The sequence below is a fragment of the Ostrea edulis genome, chromosome 6 (genome assembly GCF_947568905.1).
Source record: "Ostrea edulis chromosome 6, xbOstEdul1.1, whole genome shotgun sequence".
Taxonomy (NCBI): domain Eukaryota; kingdom Metazoa; phylum Mollusca; class Bivalvia; order Ostreida; family Ostreidae; genus Ostrea; species Ostrea edulis.
The window spans coordinates 92,564,234-92,585,733 of NC_079169.1; the positions used below are offsets into that span (position 1 = coordinate 92,564,234).

At 37.3% G+C, this 21,500-nt stretch overlaps 1 protein-coding gene across 2 annotated transcripts in view; it reads left to right on the forward strand.

Annotated features, from left to right (window-relative positions):
- LOC125683448 (uncharacterized) overlaps positions 1 to 13,400 on the forward strand; it is a 33,567-nt gene extending 20,167 nt beyond the window's left edge. For both annotated transcript variants that reach the window (XM_056142729.1, XM_056142730.1), the window contains exons 6-7: positions 895 to 954; positions 8,626 to 13,400. In XM_056142729.1, the coding sequence (XP_055998704.1) occupies positions 895 to 954; positions 8,626 to 10,529 (1,964 nt within the window). In that variant the 3' untranslated portion in view covers positions 10,530 to 13,400. The remainder of the gene's footprint in view (positions 1 to 894; positions 955 to 8,625) is intronic.
- The last annotated feature ends 8,100 nt before the right edge of the window (positions 13,401 to 21,500 follow it).

The following is a 21,500-nucleotide window of genomic DNA, read 5'->3' on the forward strand; positions in this document are numbered from 1 at the left end:
ATCTCTTGTTTAATTTATGACCTAAGGGGTAGGGTGTGGCTACAATAGGGGATCAAAGTTATACATATAAATATATAGAGAAGGTCTTTAAGAACCACTAGGCCAGAAAAGTTTACATTTACATGAAAGCTTACTGTCATAGTGTAGATTCAAGTTTGTAAAAATCATGGCCCCATGGGGTAGGTTGGTGCCACAATAGAGATTGAAGTTTTACATGTGAATATATAAAGAAGATCTTTAAATATGGGCCAGGGTGACTCAGGTGAGTGATGTGGCCCATGGGCCTCTTATTTGACATATGACCTACATCATCTGTTTCGATTGGTCAATTTGGATTTTGAATTTCGAATCTCGTATTTTGAATCTCGAATCTCGAATGAGCCTTCTGGGCTTTCATACCATAACTACAGAATTCTATATCCATAACTACAGAATTCAATATCCATAACTACAGAATTCAGTATCCATAACTACAGAATTCAGTATCCATAACTACAGAATTCAATATCCATAACTACAGAATTCAGTCTGTATTCTAGTGTTTAAAAATCCAAGTGTGGGCTTGTATCTAACCTTTTTAAATTTCAACTAAACTATTCAAAACTTTCAAATGAAGAAAGTAAAGTTTGTGCGAATACGATATAGACCTAATTAATTGTTTGTAGACATTAGGTAAAAATATCCATGAAGACACAGGTCTGTATCTTAAAATGATAATAAAAAAATGTTTTAAGTGTAATCATTTAATCCAACGGAGGCATTTGATGATGATTGCAATCATCTTTTAATCAACCCCAAAGCAAATATGTTGCCTAAGGGCTGAAGTTGATTCTTTACTGTCAGATTGAAATTTGCATCTTTGATTTATTAATTGGTGTGAGTTGTCTTCCACAGGATATCCTGGCAAAGACCATGAAATGGAACCTTTCATAAACAAGAACAATCTTCCCTTAGGTATGGAAAATATTATTGTAGTATTGAAGACATTACTTATTTATCTAATATTCTCTTAGATTAGTACATTTAGATTAAATATTATTACCCCCCCCCCCCCTTCTCTGCAAACAAAGTTTGGGGGGGGGGGGTATATTGGAATCACCATGTCTGCCTGTCAGTCTGTCTGTCTGTAGACACGATTTTGTCCTTGCATGTTCTAAAAAACTAGTGCATGGATATTTCTGAAAAATTGTACACTCATTACTCACCATATGAAGATGTGCACCAGGTATTTTTATAGTGATTGGACAATTGTTTTTCAATTTATAGACACTTCTAGTTATGGACTTGTCTTTGAGTCGGCTCACGAAGCGAGATGCTCCTTGCTGTCACCAGCGTGTTTCAAAAGTGAATTTTTAGTACAAACTTTGCTATGTATTCTTTCACCGACAGCAAATAAATCCTGTGCATAAAGATGTTCAAAAATTGGATTTCATTTGTTTGAACAGCTTCATTAAGTTTTGAAGACATATCATATGTTGACATTCTTATAATAGTGTAAATTAAATGAGTCCCTTCAATACGTATATAGTGCACATGAATACATTATGTAAGCAAATTAAGTGTCACAGGCAATTGTACTTGTTAGCTCCCCTGAGCTAAAAGCTCAAGTGAGCTTTTCTGATCACCCGTGTTCCGTCGTCCGTCCGTCCATCCGTCTGTAAACTTTTAACATTTTTAACTTCTTCTCAAAAACCACCTGGCCAATTTCAACCAAAGTTGGCACAAAGCATCCTTAGGTAAAGGGAATTCTAAATTGTTAAAATAAAGGGCCAGGCCACCTTCAAAGGGGAGATAATTAAGAAAAGGTAAAAATAGAGTAGGGTCATTAAATAATCTTCTCAACAAGAACCACTGGGCCAGAAAAAATGAAATTTATAGATAAGCTTTATTAGGTAGTACAGATTCTAAATTGTTAAAATCATGGCCCCCGGGGGTCGGATGGGGCCACAATAGGGGATCAAAGTTTTACATACAAATATATAGGAAAAATCTTTAAAAATCATCTTCTCAAGAACCACTGAACCAGAAAAGCTGAGATTTGTATGAAAGCTTCCTGATATAGTGCAGATTCAGGTTTGTTAAAATCCTGGCCCCGGGGGTTGGATGGGGCCACAATAGGGGATCAAAGTTTTACATACATGTATATAGGGAAAATCTTTAAAAATCATCTTCTCAAGAACCACTGAGCCAGAAAAGCTGAGATTTATATGACTGCTTCCTGATATAATGCAGATTCAAGTTTGTAAAAATCATGGCCCCCGGGATTAGGTTGGTGCCACAATAGGGATCAAAGTTTTACATGCATTTTTGAGAAAATCTTTAAATATAGGCCATGGTGACTCAGGTGAGTGATGTTGCCCATGGGCCTCTTGTTTGCTTTTGCACAGAATTTTAATGAATTCAGATTAATATAGTTGAAAAGATGTATCATGTATAAACAGTTTGATATTTGTTTTATAATAATTAGTTACAGGATGTAAGCATAAAATTTTCAATTAGGTAAACTTTTAAGCGAAAAAAGCGCACATTGCATAGACTATAACAAACTGTCAGAAACCTCTAGTGGTATGTACACTGCCCACCATGAATAAGTATACACTCACCAAAATAAGTTTCTTGTGCATAAAAAAAAAGGGTTACATCATAGATAGATATCTTTAAATGCATAATACGCAACTCTTACATTTAATTAGATGATGTTAGGCTTTTACCTTTTTATATTCTTAATTTTTTATTAAAATTCTTCATTTTTTGAATTTGTGAATTTTCTAAAAAGAGCTATTATGCAAACTTTCAACTTGAAACCATTTCAAATTAATTACTTATATATATTATTGTGTATTTGATGTGTACTTTTACAAGACCCTTTGATTTTTCACAGTAAATAAATCAATATCAGAATTTAACAGACTTCACCAAAAAACATTGAATGTCCATTATTATTTCACATATATTGAAGTTGTACCCTTAAATGATTATTTTATTGAGATAAATTAAGTTATACACAGTGAATTCAGCTCCTTTTCATTAAATTGAATATATTTCATGCCAAAATGTGTAAAAAGCTTATGTGTATACTTACAGGGCTTGAAATTAACATATGCCCGTCAGTCTGTGACTGGTTAAAAGTCTGGCGGACTGACTGACATTTGTTATAGTCAGTCCGATGGGACTGGTTAATTTTCTAAAGCATCATTTTGGAAAATATAATTCTGAAATTTTACACACACATTTGGCATGCTTCGATCTGTAGATATCAGACAAATCTGATTCGTAAATATAAATCCCACATTTAAGTGTTACAATATTGTCTGAGGCATATTGAGTTAAATTTCTTTTTGATTTAACATTGGCAAAATATAAACTTAAAGAATTATAACAGATCACCAACACATAGTGAGAATTCAGGATGCATTTTATTGGTTGACCGGTTTCGACCAGGGGGCGGTCATCATCAGAACAAAATTATAAGAATTGTCTCTACTGAGGTAAAAATTGTGGACCACGTTACTATTAACAAACAAAAAAAATGTGGAATGTTTACTTAGCAAGGTAACAACATGTATATACAAATACGTTAAGATGTTTGTGAAAGTTATATGTAATGGACACTGATATTTATTTTATTGATTAAAAGAGTCCATAAATTCCATCTGGTAACGTTGGGATTGTGTATTTGTTCAGAATGCCTTCTCAAGTTAGATATCCCGGCGAATTTGCTGTCGCATTTAGTACAGCTGATTTTGAAGTCTGTTGTTATAGTTTTCTCTGGATTCCGTTTTGTATATTTGACTTTAGGCATATTTGTGGTTTAAGGGCTATTCCAGCAAAAAAAATATGGGGGGGAGGGAAGGCACTTTATTTTTAAGACAGCCACCCATACAATTAAATTTTCCTCTGCTACCACCACCCATACAATTAGATTCTTCCCTGCCACCACCACCCATACAATTCAATACTTTCATTTAACGTAACAAATGGATCAACCATATGATATTTTAGAACTTAATTCTAGTTTATATTTTTAAAAATGCAAAAAATATAAACGATAAAATGTCTTTCTTTGTTGTTTCATCGGGAGACGAAAGTAGCAATCATTGCAGAAAAAATTACATATTTTGGTTTCCAATGCAATTTTGGTAGGGAGAAAAAAAGGATGATCTCAGCATATAAAATGAAAGAATAAATGCAATTGATTTTGTATACTCTGGAAACATGCGAGTTGTAGAAACCTAAGCTCTGTTTGCTTATTATAAACGAACAGTTTCACTAATGATGTGGGATATTGTCATATCATTTCTGGACTAGATGTGCATGTCCTTTTTACTCATGTCATGATCTGGGTGCTTGTTAATTGTTGAAATAACAAGAAGTTGTTTTTTTAATGATATAAAACTAAATAAAATATGAATATATTATATCACTTTAAATTTAAATTCACATATATTGTTACTCTCTTTATTGCTTTTAAAAGACATGTGTCTTATTACATCAGTTACAATATGTATACTTAAAATGGCATTGTATAGTGGTGTACAAATTCAAGCAAGCAACGGAGAACTTTTCAACGAGTTCGGTTTTCTCGCAACTTAAGTGCAAGACATAGATATTTCCCTAAATTACAAAGTGTATGCATATAGATTGTGACATTTTTCCTTTGACTTTTCCCCCTACAATCTCTCGTAGGCCTACAGGAAACTCACGAATATTCCATTTAAAATTTCAGTCCCAAGCATAATATTTACCCGATTTATATCGCAATCAGGCAAATTTTCCACTCTGTTAAACGTAATGATATAACAGGTGGGAGATTTCATATCCGAATTACCCCGCACATCTCCAAGTCTGTCGAAATTCACACCTTCGGAAACAACGGTCGTGATTCCCTGATCCTTGATTTTGTTAAATAAACAACAACTCGGGTTTTGGTAATTAACCTCACACGACGCTGCATGTTAATTACACGTTAACCAATTGATAGCTTGGGTATAATAATTGATTCAGAGTGCCGATTAAAGAAGATCACCTCCGATCTATTACCTGTGTATTTTAAAACGAAAGTGTTAGGAGCGATAATTCCCAGAATAGTCATGCTCGACTGAAATCGAAAGTAGGAATCGCGTTGTAATCGAAAAAATGGACAGTCGTTTCTTAAAGGTGAAATTACACGAAAAGGTTGTAAAACTCATGATCGTTGGTTGCGTTAGACAGGTGGTCGTTTAGGACAGGTACAATAGGTTGGGTAACGCCTTGGAGGGGAAAGGTTTACGGTAACATTGAGTTATCTGCCCATTTATCAATTTTTTTTCCGTACTTAAATTAATGTAGAATGGCTCCGCTTTTCTTCTTTTGTAATAAAAGAAACGTAACGTGATACGTTTTCATTTTTATCATAATTCACAGGCACCCATGTTTTTTATTTAACCTGGAAGACAACCACCCATACAAATATATTTTCCCAAATCACCCCCACCCATCCAAAAAAATATCGGCTGCCGTCCCTCCCCCCCATACGTTTTTTGCTGGAATAGCCCTAAGCTGATGGATGTATGGTTTTAAAAAAAAAAGTATTAAAGCCTCCTCGATTCTAAGACGTTGATTAATGATGTTTGATGTTTTAACGAGAAATATCCTGTATGGAATGTGATTGTGACATATTCGATTGTGACGTGTCTTTTTGTGACGTGAAGTGTCAGGAAATTAATATCTGTGGTGGAATTGATTGTTCGGCGGAATTCGTTCGGACGAGACATGAAGGAATGTAGGTCCTCGCAGCTGTTCGTCCAAATAAAGAAAATGTTAATGGTTTCAGTTTCCTGTATTTCTTCTGGGGAATGAATTTACAGTTGGGGTTTCTTTGGGTCATTTTTGGCGCGAGTAGATCCTTTTTGTGTTCTGTTATTGATCACTGAGGTAGAAATTGCGGATAGTAAATTGTGAATATGATCCATTTCATTTGTGTCTTGCTGATTGTGGAGTTGTGAAGTTAATTCTTCAATCTGTTCATTAATGGTGCTTACTCTCGTGTTCCAGTATGCGAGTAATAGATGGATGAGACTGTGACTGAAGTTCAAGTGAGCTTCCTCCCATTTTAGGAGAAATATGGCACTACTGTCCGGAATTTGTTGAGTGATATTAGCCCTCAATGTTTTAGGTATGAGATCTTGGTGTAGACATTTTTTAAGATGGGCTGCGTGATCCTTGGTCCTGATGAGTTTGATGTGTAATCTTCTCAGTGTCCTAAAAATGGCTACATTTTCCTCGGAGATTTTTTAGATTGCGGCGGATCCCCCTTGATTTTCTGTGGTGGGAGTATTGGAATTGGTTGTTTCATGTGGAGCTTTATTCTGCGTTGTCAGATATTGTATATTCGTGTCCGAGATCGATGAGTTGCGGGATCTTTTTTGGGGGTTACTGATGTCTGGGTTGGAAGGTTCATTCACTATCTCTTGGTCACATTGAAGCTTTGGGTTAGGGGTGGATAGCGCGGTGGATATAGTGGATACCGAACGGTATGCAGGGGTCCAGAAATTATTCCAGTATTATCCCAGTATTAACGAAATATGTTTAATAATTTCTGGAAAACTCTGTTGGACTGGTAAATTTTCTGCAAACTGGTTGAAATTATACCCCATCAGCCGGTTGGACTGGTGACATAAAAAGTTAGCTTCAAGCCCTGACTTATCTATGGTGGGTAGTGTAGTAAGTACCCCTTCTCTTAAAAAAAATTAAAAAGTGTGTATTTAGTATTCGGTTAAATACAAGTGTAAATCAAGTCGAGGTTGGTAGGCCACATGTCCGCTCAATATCTTGAGAACCATTCACTTGATCATTATGATATTTCATATGTTGGTTGGTTTTGAGTAGAAGAGGTCTTCTATTGATGTTCAGGTCAAAAGGTCAAGGGTCAATCCACTCTGGACATAGGAATATACTGTATGCTCAATATCTTGAGGACCCTTCGCTTGACAGACATCAAACTTAATACACTGGTACATCCTAAGAAGTAGATGACCACTATTGATGTTAATGTCACATGGTTAAAGTTCAAGGGTCAAATTGGACATATGAATATATACTGTCCACTCAGTATCTTGAGAACCCTTTGCTTGACAGACATCAAACTTGGAACACTGGTATATCCTAAGGAGTAGATGACCCCAATTGATTTTTGAAGCCACATGGTTAAAGGTCAAGGGTCAAACTAGACATAGGAATATACTGTCTGCTCAATATCTTGAGAACCCTTTGCTTGACAGACGCCCAACTTGGTACACCTGTACATCATAAGCAGTAAATGACCCCTAATAATTGTGGATTCACATGGTCAAAGGTTAATGGTCAAACTGGACATAGTAATATATTGCACAATCAAAGGCATGATTTGCGCTGAAAAATTTATTTTCCTATTGTAATTTTAATGCAAAATTAAGACAATGCAAAAATCAATTTCCAACTGTACTGTGAGTAGTTTGATTTTTATTGAATATTTGAATAGCAAATGAAGAGCAAGTTGACTCTCAAGGCCCTTCAGGCCTTTGATTTAAACTAAAAAGAGTATATCTTAAAAATGCTTGCAGAGATTTAATTTAAACGTTGTAAATACATTGTTCTTAGACTGAAGTTATGCATTTCTTATTTTAGATTAGAATATTTTTATGCTAATTTCTATTTTGTTTAAGAATATAATTGTTTGAGAATATTTCAAAAACAAATTAAGGTTGATCGATCCTCATGTGATGTCATAGGTTATTGCAAAAATCTTCATAAACTAAACTTTGCACATGATAGAAATATATCTTTCTCAGGAATGTTATTCACTGGATATAATAAAAAATCTGGTAAACTATTAATACTGAAAAAGTTTACATTTTCCACAAATAATCAATTATTTATGATTAAAAAATGTTGTCAAGGGCAATAACTCCTATGCTGAAATTTCCTCTACTGGATGTCTATTCTACATTGGTTGCCCTAACATCCACAATTAATCTATACATATTTATGAGTTAGCAGTTTTAAAACTGTTGGTATCTAAATTTTGTCATTTTAACAAGTTTTTATCTATTTTTATTATTCTGTTTAACGAAAATGTGTGATTTTCTGATGTTGCTGTATACTTTTGTTTTTGTATGTCTGACATCTTTAAAAAGGTGGTAACATATACATTTTCTTTGGTTATTAATTGAATTAAACTATATTGAGTGGAAATTAATAAAGTTTTTCCACTTTTAACCATTAATATTAAGTCACATGAGGATGTAGCTACCTTAAAAGGTTTGAATTAAATGATCTGAAGGTCCTATTTATTGGTAGAGTGTTTATATGGAGAATCACTGGAAATATTTCAATATTTCATTGATATTTTCAAAGTAACATAATCAATTTAAAAAAAATGATATACTAGATGAACATTTCATTAGACAACTTCTGGTTTGATCTGAGGAAGTCTGTTTTTATATTATGTGCCCTGTGGGGGTATTAGTCCCGAAAGGACAGTTCTAGTATGAAATATGATTATATAGTTTAATTTCAAATTTCATTCATTTTGAGAGATTTGATTTGTAGTTGGACATCTAACAAAATTTATGTATCCTTTTCTCTTTTTTAAAAATTGATTTACAGGTTTTTACAAGACCTGTGATTACTTGGACAACAATGTGTTTTGTAAGACTAAGCGTTACGAAGAAGCTGTTGGTATATTGAAAACCTATGGCTGTATCACACTTGTTGGTCCACCTGGCTCTGGTAAAACTATGACAGCTGTCCAGCTTGCCAGACACATCTGCAGGAATGAAGAAAAGGCCAAGTTGTACTTTTGCCAAACATTGGAGGAGATAATTGCTGCAGCTGAATCGAAAGAAGCATGTATAGTTGCAGATGGTTGCTTAGATCAGTATCTGTATTATCCCTCCAAAGTAAATGATGACCTAAAAGAATTTGAAGGGATTTTTACAGATTATGTTCATCCTAAAAAATCCCACATTATTTTTACAGTTCAAGAAGATAAGTGGCATGCACTCAGAGATAGTTTTTCAGGCTGTGGTATGTTCAGCCAGAAACATGTTTTGCATATAAATGATAACTCTTTCAGTTTAACAGACTTGGAAAATATGATAGTAAACCACCTCAAATATCACAAAATTTCATTGAGCTCCAAGGAAGAGGATATCAAGTCTGAAACAAAATATTTACAAAATGAAAAGATGGTTGTTTCAAGAAATGCTAAACAAGAAATTGCAAAGTTACTAAGGCAGGAAAATCAGTTTTCATCACCACTGATAATCGACTTGATTTGTAAAAATAGACGTTTGATGTTGTCAAAACATCTTATTCTTAAGGATGGGTTTAGGGAAATTTTGCAGAAATTCTTCCAGAAGTGGTCAACGGCGGAGGACATTGATGAGAGGGAGAGCTTTTGCATTCTTGTCTTTGTTGCTCTCCGAGGAGGAATGGTTTCACTTTCTGATTTTAAAAGCACTGTCGTAGGCCCTATTTATGAAGAGGTTTGCAGACAATTTAATTGCAGGAAGAGTGCCGAGAGTGTTAAAAATTTGTTAAAAAAAGATATACGTCTAGCGGGATGTCTGTTCCATGTGCCGGATAGCACTGAAAATGATACTTATATTTTCCACCATGAATGGCTGTTGCATTTTGTTCTCAGATTTGTTACTGAAATTAAGAATGAGACCTTCTTGATTGAAAATGCAAATGTTGACATTCTTCTTCGCAAATGTTGGATTAAAGAAGGAATTGTAAAGCAATTTTTTGCACTTATACAGAATACGAAGACAGACCCACCTATGGAGTCAGTATGTTTCTCAACTTTCACACTAAAAGAATTGGGAAGAAGAATTTATTCAGAAATGCAAAAAGGCTATGTACTCCATGATAGGCTTAAGCATGTATTTTGGAGTAATGAATTGTTTCTTAAAGAGTGGGATCAGATATGTGTAAAGGTGGACACATGTCATTCAAGTGAAAGCAATCGTGGAGACCCCAAAAAGGCAGCTTATCATAACCAGGATGAAAGCAAAGGTGGGGATGCCACGATAAAAATGTCTACACAGATAGAATCTTCAAACACCAAATCTAAAGTGACTGACTCGAACACCAGTGAAATTGAAAGGAGTAAAAAAGAAGTCCCCAAAACAAGATCTACTGTACACGTAAATGACAGCAAAACCGAAAAAAGTATGGAAACCCTAACAACACCAACAGAAATTGCAGAATGTACGTCTACTTCCACAGACCTGAAAGTAGCCGAAAGTGATTTGCCTGAAAACAAAGTTAAGTTAAACTCAAACAGATCTTCATCAAGCAAGCCTAAAAGCAAAACCAAAAAAGCAGATACCAAGAAGCCAACAGACGCCAGTGTGAACGGAAATGATTCTACCCAGAACGCATCTGCACAGAACAATGATCATATAACCACTGGTACAATGAGAAGTGACCTAACTCAGTCCAGCTCTATTAAAGGGACATCTCGGCAAACTAATGAACCGTTTGATGGAGGATCAGCCGTGTGAAGAAGGAAACACTGGCCAGTCTTTTATACATTTGTATTTGGAAACTTGTTTGAAAGTCTCTGACTTGCTGCTGTGTTTTAAGCTTACCAGAGCCAAAGGCCTTTCTGTTGAAAATAGGTCTGGCATCTGTTGTTGTCATTGATGTTGTCATCATTATTAACTTCTCACATTTTCATCTTCTTCTTCAGAACCACTGGGCCAATTCTAGTCAAACTTATTACAACTAATCATTGGATGAAGGGGGTGAAATTTTGTTCAAATGAAGGGTTGTGTCCCGTTCAAAGGGGAAATACATGTAATCCAGAAAAAATAGGATGGTGTCATTTAAAAACCTTCGTTGTAAGAATCATGGGGCCAGAGAAGTTGAAATTGACATGAAAACTTCCTAACATAGTGTAGATTCAAGTTTCATTAATTCATGGCCCTTTGGGGTAGGCTGAAGTAAAAAAAAAAAGAAAAAAAAAAGTGGATCACAGTGAGAAAATACTTCTCCGTAACTGCAAGGACATGATCACTGATATTGATATGCAAGCATTTACAGGTAATTCCGATTGTGACTTCCAGGGGTAGGATGCAGTCACAATAGGAATAACAGTTATACAGAAAAAGTCTTTTAAAACCTTCACCTTAACAACAGCAGGGCCATGACTAGTCATACAAACATGATCCTGCGGGGGGTAGGGTGGGATTACTATGCACAAATCTTGCCCTCAATCCCCATGTGAAAAAAAAATCGTATTTCCATATGTTAGCCTTTGTAATTTTCAGATCTGTTATTTTTCCATCAATTGCAGTCAGCTACAATGATACCCTTGGATGGATACTTAATGATTAGCTATAATTTACAGTAGTAACCTTTACATTTGGTAGGGTAAAGAAGGAAAGCTTGGCTTTTCACCGATTGACATTTGACTTCCCCACAAAGGGGCATAACTCATGGCAAAGTGTTACTATGTGTACAAGAGATCAAAGTTTTATATGGGAAAATAAGGGGAAATATCCTTTAAAATCTTCTCAAGAACAGCAGGGCCACTATTAGACAGACTGGTATGCAAGCATCTTCAGGTAGTGCAAATTCAAATTTGTTCAATTCAGGGGTCCTGAGTTAGAACCAGGGGCCACTATTGGAGATCAAATTTTTATATGGGAATATACAGGTAATTAATTAAAACCAATTATTTTCAAGAGTAGCAGGGCTACACTAAATCATGTTAAAATGCAAATGCTCCTTAGTCCTAACAGGTGTGGATTCAAGTTTTTGTATGCCCCGGTGACTAAAGATCAAGGTACGGTTGTATACATAAAAAGGCCCAAAAAATTTCTCTCTATAAAATGTGTCTGGAATTAACCTTAATCATCGTTTTAAGAAAGTAAAATAAATGCCAGGTATACTATGTCAACAAAATCAGAATGATAGTCCTAAATGAATAGCATTATGACATCATGAATAAGACATTTCCCGCCTTTTTCTCAAAATAAGCCTGAAAACTGTCAAATGTCATACAAATTATTGCTCAGGAAAATATGTACGCATTTGTCGAGCAAAATGAAAATGATATATATTGTGTATTATTTTGAGATGAAAAACATGCTTCAATATGAATTTGCTCGACGCATGCGCTGTATGTTTTCTAAAAGGAAAACCACCTGAATTTGTGGATATTTTCATTGAAAATGGCATTTTTGCAATTTTATGCCAACTTCAAGCCCTCGTCATATGACACAAATCATTTTGCTGATCAAACTGAGTGAATTTTGGGTTTGCTAAACTATTCCTTAATTGAATGCCAGGATTTGAGCTCCATGTGAAATCATCAATATTTTGGGCCAGATGACTGTAGAAACTGTACCTACTTCTTTTGGGAGCACATCATTGTTTTTGTTCTATCTGTGTGAAACTCTAACCTTGCTCATAATTATTCAATGGTGAGTGATAGGGCTGTCATATTGCAAATGTACATTTCTTGTGACTAGACCGTTTTTGATACTAAAGCTTTTTGTGACCTTGACCTTGGATTTTGACATACTTTTAAGAAAACCTTACCTAGGTAACATCTCTTGAACTATGTAAGGTAGGGCTTTTATTTATTGTATATAAGTTCTTTTGGCAAACCCTTAAATTTCTTATCATTATGTTTGACCTTGTGATCTTGACCTTAGAGTTTGACCCAAGTTAAAAACCTTAACCAAAACTTTTAACTTTGCTCATAACTTTTGAATTGTGAGTGGTAGGACTTTCACATTTCATACCCGCATTTGTTATCATCTTTTTTGGTGCTTCAGTTTTTAACCATGTGACCTTGACCTTGGAGTTTGACCTACTCATAAGAAAACCTAGGCAATATATTGCAGGGCTTTCATATTTAGTTTATAAATTCCTTATTGCAAAACACTTCATTTGATGCCATGATGTTTGACCCTGTGACCTTGAAGTATGAATTACAAAACATGATGGAGGTACTCTACATCGTCATGATGGCTGATGAAAATATAAATATCAGCAGTATTTGTGTATTCTATTAAAGAAATCGTCACCTAGCTGAGTAGCTCTGTAGGTTAGCGTGTCGACTGCTGAATTGTAGGTAGCGGGTTCGAGTCCAGCAGGGGTTTTAAATTTTTTCCCCATTGGGCGTCTTATGTGAATGATGTGGCCCATGGGCTTTTTGTATATGCGAAGTATATAGATTCGATGAATTGATGCGATTGTCGTACAAGTATTGCATGTTGTTGAAGCTATTCTGAGTTATCTTGGACTTGTCATTTTGCCTTGATTGATTTGATATTAATGATCAATTCTTGTTTTTGTCAAGGTGGCTGTGTTTCATTACTATATGTATATATTGGCGATCAATAAAGAAAATTGAGACCAACTTTTTGCAAGGCATTGTTATGTGTAATTTGTGTCTCGTTAAGAATTTTACCAAGATGTCACCGGTTATAGCAGTGGAAATTCTTTAGAAAGCCTGTGGCCTTTATATAAAGGATACCAGTATCATACTAAGCCTACTCACTGGTTTCAAAGAAATACATACAAACCATTATTCCTTTAAATATAGGTTTTCAATTTTAACTCTGACAACGGGAGCATTAATGATAACACTTAAATCCTGTTGTTCTTGGTACACGTAACAAACAAGATGGAGACATCGAACAGTATTCTTGTGAACGATACAAAATGGAAAACAGGGAAACGCGGACGTGGAAACTCCAGTGGTGGATCAAGTGCTTAGGTGGGGTAAGCATCCCCTGTGGACGGTCACTCTAGTGGTTAGCCTTTTGTTTAGATAAGGTAAATGGAATAATCCATAGTCGAAAGAGCTAGAGCCACGAAAGGTCAAAATTGGCCCATTCTTTGAATTTAATGAAATTGTCAAAATTTAATTTTATGACAATATATTTCATGAAAAAATAGAATACATGTATAGCATGATAGGTTGTTTTGCATCCTGTCTTTAAGTTTTTACTCGCATTGAGACGACATCAAGTATTGGTGTAGAACGACAAATTAAGACATCGGTATGAAAAGAACAGTCTAACAATTGGTATGGAACACTTTGGAAAACATTCAACTTAAAGGGCGAGGTTTTCAACCGGTCGGTTTTCCTCAGGTAATTTAGTGAGGGGCGGAGCTAATTTAAGGCGGATGTGAAGCCCCGAGCCCAAAGGAACCCTGCTAGCTTGTATATACCGTCTCAAATACACAGGATGTTATCTATAATCATCGATAATATTTAAAATCGATGTCCGTGTAAATTATATTCAACAATCCATAATAATTATTATCAATCTTACCCATTCTTAAGCATAACCTACTATATTCTATTATAATTTATGTAATTGTATGCTAACTTTACTACTATTATTGTGTGGCTCTCTGCACATGAAAAAGCCAAAACCGTTTCCCTATCGAGCTGGATTACGCGGTAAGCATCAAACAATTGCTCGGACGCCTCGATCGCCAGTTAAGATAAATCGGGTATACATAAAGACTAATGTGTAAGTAATTAAATGTCCATCAATTTTTAGCATCCAATCTGAAGCTTGATTTCTCCTGATTGACAAAGGTTCACAGACCAGGTAAATTTGAATGCGGTGCTTATTTTCTTTAAGGTGGCTCACTACACCCAGAAATAGTTTCTTAAGTCAGTACGAGTTGATTTAATTATAAAAGATATGGTGATATACAATAAGTATATATGCAAAAAATGTACAAATTCGGATAAAAACATGATTTTCAAAAAAATTATTTCAACACATGAATAAAATACTCTGTCATTTGAACTCGAGATCTGCGGTTCACCAGCCCAATGCTTTAACCACTGAGCTACGATGATAGACAAAGAAATCGATCGATACAAATAATTTCACAAAGCATTTAAATCACCATCTTTAGACGTGGTGTCATACAGAATATAGGCTTTATGTAGTGAGCTGCCTTAGGCCAGGTTATATATACAAGTGAAATAATTATAACTACCCTAGAATTTGCGAAATGCGAGACTGTTGAAACCACTCCAACATTAACTTAGTTGTTAGTAACGTGCCTCGGTTTAGAAATGGATCATATGCAGAACATGCTTTCATGTATGAAATCAGTTGACTGACGTAAATAACATGTGCGTGTGATAATGCAATAATGCTACATCAATATGGAAGTTCATAATGGAGAAAACGAAGTCACTGACTCTGCTACATTTATATGGAAATTACACAAACTGCATGCGTATCTTTATATGTGGATTTGATATATCCCAGTGATTTCAAATGACGCCGCAGTATTAATCATCTAGATCTGTTACATATTTGGATGTTTGACTAAACATACAGGTAACGGCATGGTCCATGACAAACGGGATGTCTAAGCTTCTCCAGCGTCCCTTTTTCATATTTATGAAGCAATAAAATTAGTTATATTTAGCTGCATGCATTATTAAGATTATCAGATAAGTTGTTCATTTCGCGATCCTTTGACAAACAAAAACCAGAACAACACAAATACAAACTTTTAACTAAGTTATAAGGTATACTTGTAATAAATGAATAATCGGTATATTTGTTGAGATTAAAAATACGCTGCCCAAATACAATTATTAAACAATATATGCGTTGATGAAGACGATGAAAGGTGAAGATAACGAAAAGTGATTAGTCTCGTAACTCCTATTGCCAAAACAAAATAGACAGTTGGGCAAACGCTGTCCCCTGGATATACCAAATGTGGGATCAAGTGCCTAGGAGGAGTACGCATCCCCTGTCCACAGGTCACACCTGCTGTGAGCCCTATATCTTGATCCGATAAATGGAGTTATCCGTAGTCAAAGTCGGTGTCAAGAACGGCCTAACAATCGGCAGGAAACATCAGATAGCATTTGACCCAATGGTAGGTTGTATTGGTTGTAACGGCCTTAAAATTTGCGAAATGCCGACTTTAAACGAGACTGTTTATATGACAGATTAGGTAAATGAATATAGAAATCAAGCTATATAAATACCAAGGATCCTGTAAAATCCCATAGTAATCGCGGAAGCAGGATTCTTGCCATTCAAAAAGTCCATAGTCGGATGATTTTATGCGTCCATTACCATCCTTTGTCTTTGTGTATTTAGGAAAGGTCTCATCACATTTACGTTATTTCCTTGTGGACTAGTAAATGTTCCTGCATTGTATACATTATCATTGCATCCTTATGGAAATGCAGTACCTAGAGGCTTTATCTAGAGATTTGTTGTCTACGAAAAGGGGATACTTAATGTCGGGTTATTTGAATGATGGTAAATTTTGTCTAGAACCCTAATCTTCCAGGACAAAATGGAGTGGTCAGGGGAATTGAAATGTTTGTAAAGAAGTTACGATTATTTATTTGAAATGTGTGTCCCGATATTCTTTTATTAATTAAGTGAACCCTTAGTTTCCCCGTCATGAATAAAGCCACTTAGGTTTCACTCAATAGCCTAGACAACGTTAGAAGATTTACAATCTGATTAAAACCAGATCCTGAGATCCACTCACTTAGATCGCTACACTAGGATCTGGTTTTAATCAGATTGGAAGATTTACAGGTCAAATTCACAATGGTTTTCGTACAGAAACTTATGTCCGACAAGATTACTAGTAAATGAATTGCATGAATATCAAGTTTTACAATTACTGCAGCATCTTTGAGATCGAGCACATGCTATCTGAAAAGGAACCATCAGTAACCTGCATACACTTCATCAACATTTCTTTGTGGACAATTTTGTCCGTCTCATCACCCATTCAGCTCTCCGACGATCTCTCTTGTCAGAATGAAGATCGTCCGTAATCCATGGGGTGTTTGGGCGTAAAGTGATCTCCTTTGATTTTTGAGGAGCATGAATATCGATGGTGACTTGGAGGACCGTATCATTACGCATAATTGTATCTTCATTTTTAAAACTTGAAAAGTTCAGATTGTGTTTGAATTTGCTGATGTCAATGTCACACAGTTTCCGGAAAATTACGGTTTTCGGTTTGGTGAGCCGCAGCAAAGAACGAATTGAAAAAATATCCTCAGTAATGTTGCCACTTGTCACAAATACCAGGATCTGTCACCAACAGTGTTCCATACAAAGTTGGGCTGTCATCTCTGGTTATTAACACATCCAAGATATGCCCATGAAGATGTGTTGCATCGGAAACATGCTGCAATAATTTATATTCCTTCACAAGTTCTGTAAACGTTCTGGCATCTTTATTATTGAGATCACCAAGATGGAAATAAAGATCACCTGCAATTAGTAACTTACCAGAAATTAACACGAGGCTGTCCATTCTTCAAAGAAAACTGTATTCCAGAGATTGTTCGATCTCGATGACGGTGGGCGATATATGACACAAAGACAAAGTTGTTTTTGACACCAACAGAACACTGTTGATGTTTATGAATGTGTGTACTTGGCATCTTTGTTCCCAGCCTCACACTAATCTGTTTTGTGTGGATGATCGCCAAACTCCCACCCCTACGTCCCAACCTTGGTTTGTGAATGAAACAATATCCATGAGTAGTATAAGGCCTCCCGATAGGGAGGTCAACTGAGTGCACTTTTTATGCACATGAGGTCAAGTAAGGGCGTTTTTGATTGGTCAAGCGGTGTCGGGGTCAACGGAGTGCACTAGGACGGGGTCAACCCCAAGCAGGGGTTGTAGAGCGGGTGAATAGGGTGGCCTATGACCGCTGGTCTATGATGCGGTACTTTCGCTTTGAGTTCCTGGAATGAGTTCCTGCTATTTTTCTGAAAATCCAGTGAAATCCTGTGAAATCCTGTGTATTAAATCTAAAAGAATAACACAAGGTTTTAAGTTGACATGTTTATTAAAGAACAATAGTACAATCCCCAGAGCTGGCACGGTCCCTAGTTTTACCCAGCGCTGTCTACAGGTAATATATATAAAGCGGCGCGCGGTGCATTGGGTGTCACTTTCGACATCATGTCAGACAAGTTACCTACTGGACTTCCACGGAGTTATATTGAACAGCGATTGAGATTTTTGAATGATCAGCTGAACAGACAACGGCAGCGTGAATTACAACTCCGCAGAGAGAATCAACGACGACTACAGTATTTACAGCGGGGAGGGGGGAAAAAGAAACTCATTTCGGATTATTACAAAATTCAACTGGAACGAGGACGTCAATCACGGAAATTTAAAGTCAAGGAAAATGTCTACAATGTTGCCTTCAAACCTATTCCAGAGAAAGAAAATACAGCCTTCATTCGTCGGCTCTTCAGGGATATGTTAAAAAATGTGAAACAGGAAATGCAGTGCAATCCCAATGATTATCTACGTTTAAATATTCGTCACCCGTCTCTGGATTCAGCTATTTGGTACGAATTTACGCAGTCCAATCAGCTCAACGAGGACAAAATTCTGAACAAAATAGAATCCGTCCAGCAATCTAAAAAGGAATTCCTAATCACCGACGGGGCAGTGCAGATGGATTTTTTCCATGTCAAATATCCACAAGGCAGCGGGTGCACTAAGAAAAAACATCTACACGTGGATAAGGAGAAATTCAAAAACTCCAAGAGAGCGATCGTTCGCATTCAAAATCCTGAGGATTCTCTCTGCTTGTCCCGGGCTATTGTGGTAGCACGTCTACACAGCCAGAAATCAAACGACCCGGCATGGGAAACGAAATGGTTACGCATGAGAAAAGGGGATTTCAAAACTCTCGACCAGAAACGAGAAGCGATAGCCTTGATGGAACAAGCTGGGTGTGTTATGAACCAGCCGTGTGGGCCACGTGAATGGGAGCAATTACAGCACGCGCTCGCCCCACAGTATCGATTGAAAATATTTCAATTCAAAACGAATACAACTCGTTTACGACTGGAACCTATTTACAAAGGACCGGGGCACGGGACTTGTTTGAATATCCTGCTGGATAACGAGCATTACGATGCCATTGTGTCTATGCCTGGAGTGACGGAAAACAAATACTATTGCGATTATTGCGATGTTGGCTACAGTCACATTGAAGATCATCGGACCGTCTGTCCTCATCGATGCTCATTTTGTTTAGCCGATACCCCCTGTACCCCGGACGGGACTCAGACGAATTGCCCTCATTGTAAGGGATTTTTCAGAAATGCAGCTTGTTACCAGAACCATTTAAAACCCTACAGCAGTAATACAACGACCACGGTCTGCAGTTTAATGGGGCGTTGTAACCAGTGTCAGAAATGGATGTCCAAGAAATTATTAAAACGCCACGCGTGTGGGGGTCAAACCGAATGCCGCATCTGTCACAAAGTCGTCACCATGCCTCATCACTGCTTTGTACAGACGAAACCCAAACCTAAGAAAGAAAAAGAAGAAGAAGAGGAGTTGAAAATATACATTTATTACGATTTCGAATGCAGTCAGGAAAACGGTATTCACATCCCCAATTTATGCGTGGCAGAACGTGTGTGTCAACATTGCGACAGTGTGGATATCGACAAGCCCTGTTCTCATTGTGAAGGATTCGGATCACAACGCCGCTTCCTATTTCAAGGACCCGACACGTTAAAACAGTTTATGGAATGGCTCTTACAGAGCGAGACCGATGAGCAAGGCCATGTGGAACTCAAACACGATGAAGCCACCATCATTGCCCACAATTTCAAAGGATACGATGGGCAGTTTATTTTGAATTACCTGGTTCACACGGCGTGTATCAAACCCACCGTCATCCTGAACGGCAGTAAAATCTTATCCATGCAAGTCTTGGGGTTGAGATTCATCGATTCTTACAACTTTTTACCCTTTGCTCTTGCCAAGATGCCCTCTGCTTTCGGATTAACGGAATTGAAAAAAGGATATTTCCCTCACTTTTTCAACACGACAGAGAACCAGCAGTATGTGGGTCCTTACCCGGCCGCTCATTTCTACAATCCTGACGATATGTCCACCGCCAATCGTGAAGCCTTCTATACTTGGTACCATCAACAAGAGGGCAAAGTCTTTGATTTCCAGAAAGAATTCTTAGCTTACTGCATCTCGGACGTGGATATTTTACGCCGGTGTTGTGCCCATTTCAAGTCCACCCTGTTTGATCTGGTGGAAGTAGACCCCTTTCAAGAATCCATCACGTTTGCCAGCACGGCTAATTTAGCCTACCGACGAGGATTCATGGTTGAAAATACCATCGCCATCATTCCCAATATGGGCTACCGGCCAGCACGACGATATTCAGCTAAAGCTTGTCGATGGCTCGCCTGGCTAGAACATCAACATCACTGCATACGACATGCTAGAAATGGGGGCGAAGTCACGCTTGGACCCTATACAGTAGATGGGTATGATGAGGAATCTCGTATCGTGTACGAATTCTATGGCTGTTACTGGCACGGCTGTCCCACCTGTTTCCCGAATCTGTTGACTGACATGCATCCTCATCGTGTTCAGCATACGTATCAAGACCTCTACCTGGACACCTTAAAACGAGCCAGTGCTTTAGAAGACCAAGGCTATACAGTCGTGAGCATATGGGAACACGAGTTTGATCGTCAGACCCAGACCAATCCCGACTTACAGGAATTTTTACAAGGAGTCGATATACAAGATCCTTTGAATCCCCGTGACGCTTTGTACGGAGGCCGGACCAATGCTACACGACTGTATTGTGAGGAGGGTGACATGCGATACGTGGATGTCTGTTCCCTGTACCCGTACGTGTTGAAATACAAGCCATTTCCCGTCGACCATCCCCAAGTCATCACCAGCCATTTCACCGATGTCAGAGACTATTTCGGGCTCATTCGTTGTCGTGTCCTCCCACCCCGAGAGCTGTATCACCCCGTATTACCTTACAAGACCGGGGGTAAATTACTCTTTCCCTTATGCCGCACCTGTGCGGAACAGCGCAACTTAGGATCCGACGAGCGGTGCCACCACACCGATTCTGAACGCAGTCTCACGGGCACCTGGGTGACCACCGAACTTCACAAAGCATTAGATCTAGGCTATCGTCTCGACCGCATTTACGAAGTTTGGCATTTTGAGAAAACCAGTGACCACTTATTTCGAGCGTATATCAACACCTTTTTGAAAATTAAACAAGAAGCTTCCGGATTCCCCGAGGATTGTCAAACAGCCCAACAGCAGCAACATTACATTGAGGAAATTCAGCAACGAGAAGGCATTGCCATGAATCCGGCAGACATCCAGAAAAATCCGGTCCGAAGAACCATTGCCAAACTCTTTTTAAATTGCTTGTGGGGAAAATTTGCTCAACGATTACAATTACCCAAATCCCTGTATCTCACGGAAGAAGAAGAATTACAACAGAAATTACAAGATGCCACTTTAGAAGTCAAAGGCATCGAACTCTTAGAAAATCGTGAACGCCCCGAATGTGATATGATGCTGATCAATTATCAGGAGAAAGAAGAATTTTTAGAAGACTGCCCCTTTGGAAACGTGGTGCTGGCGTGTTTTACAACAGCTCATGCTCGTTTACATTT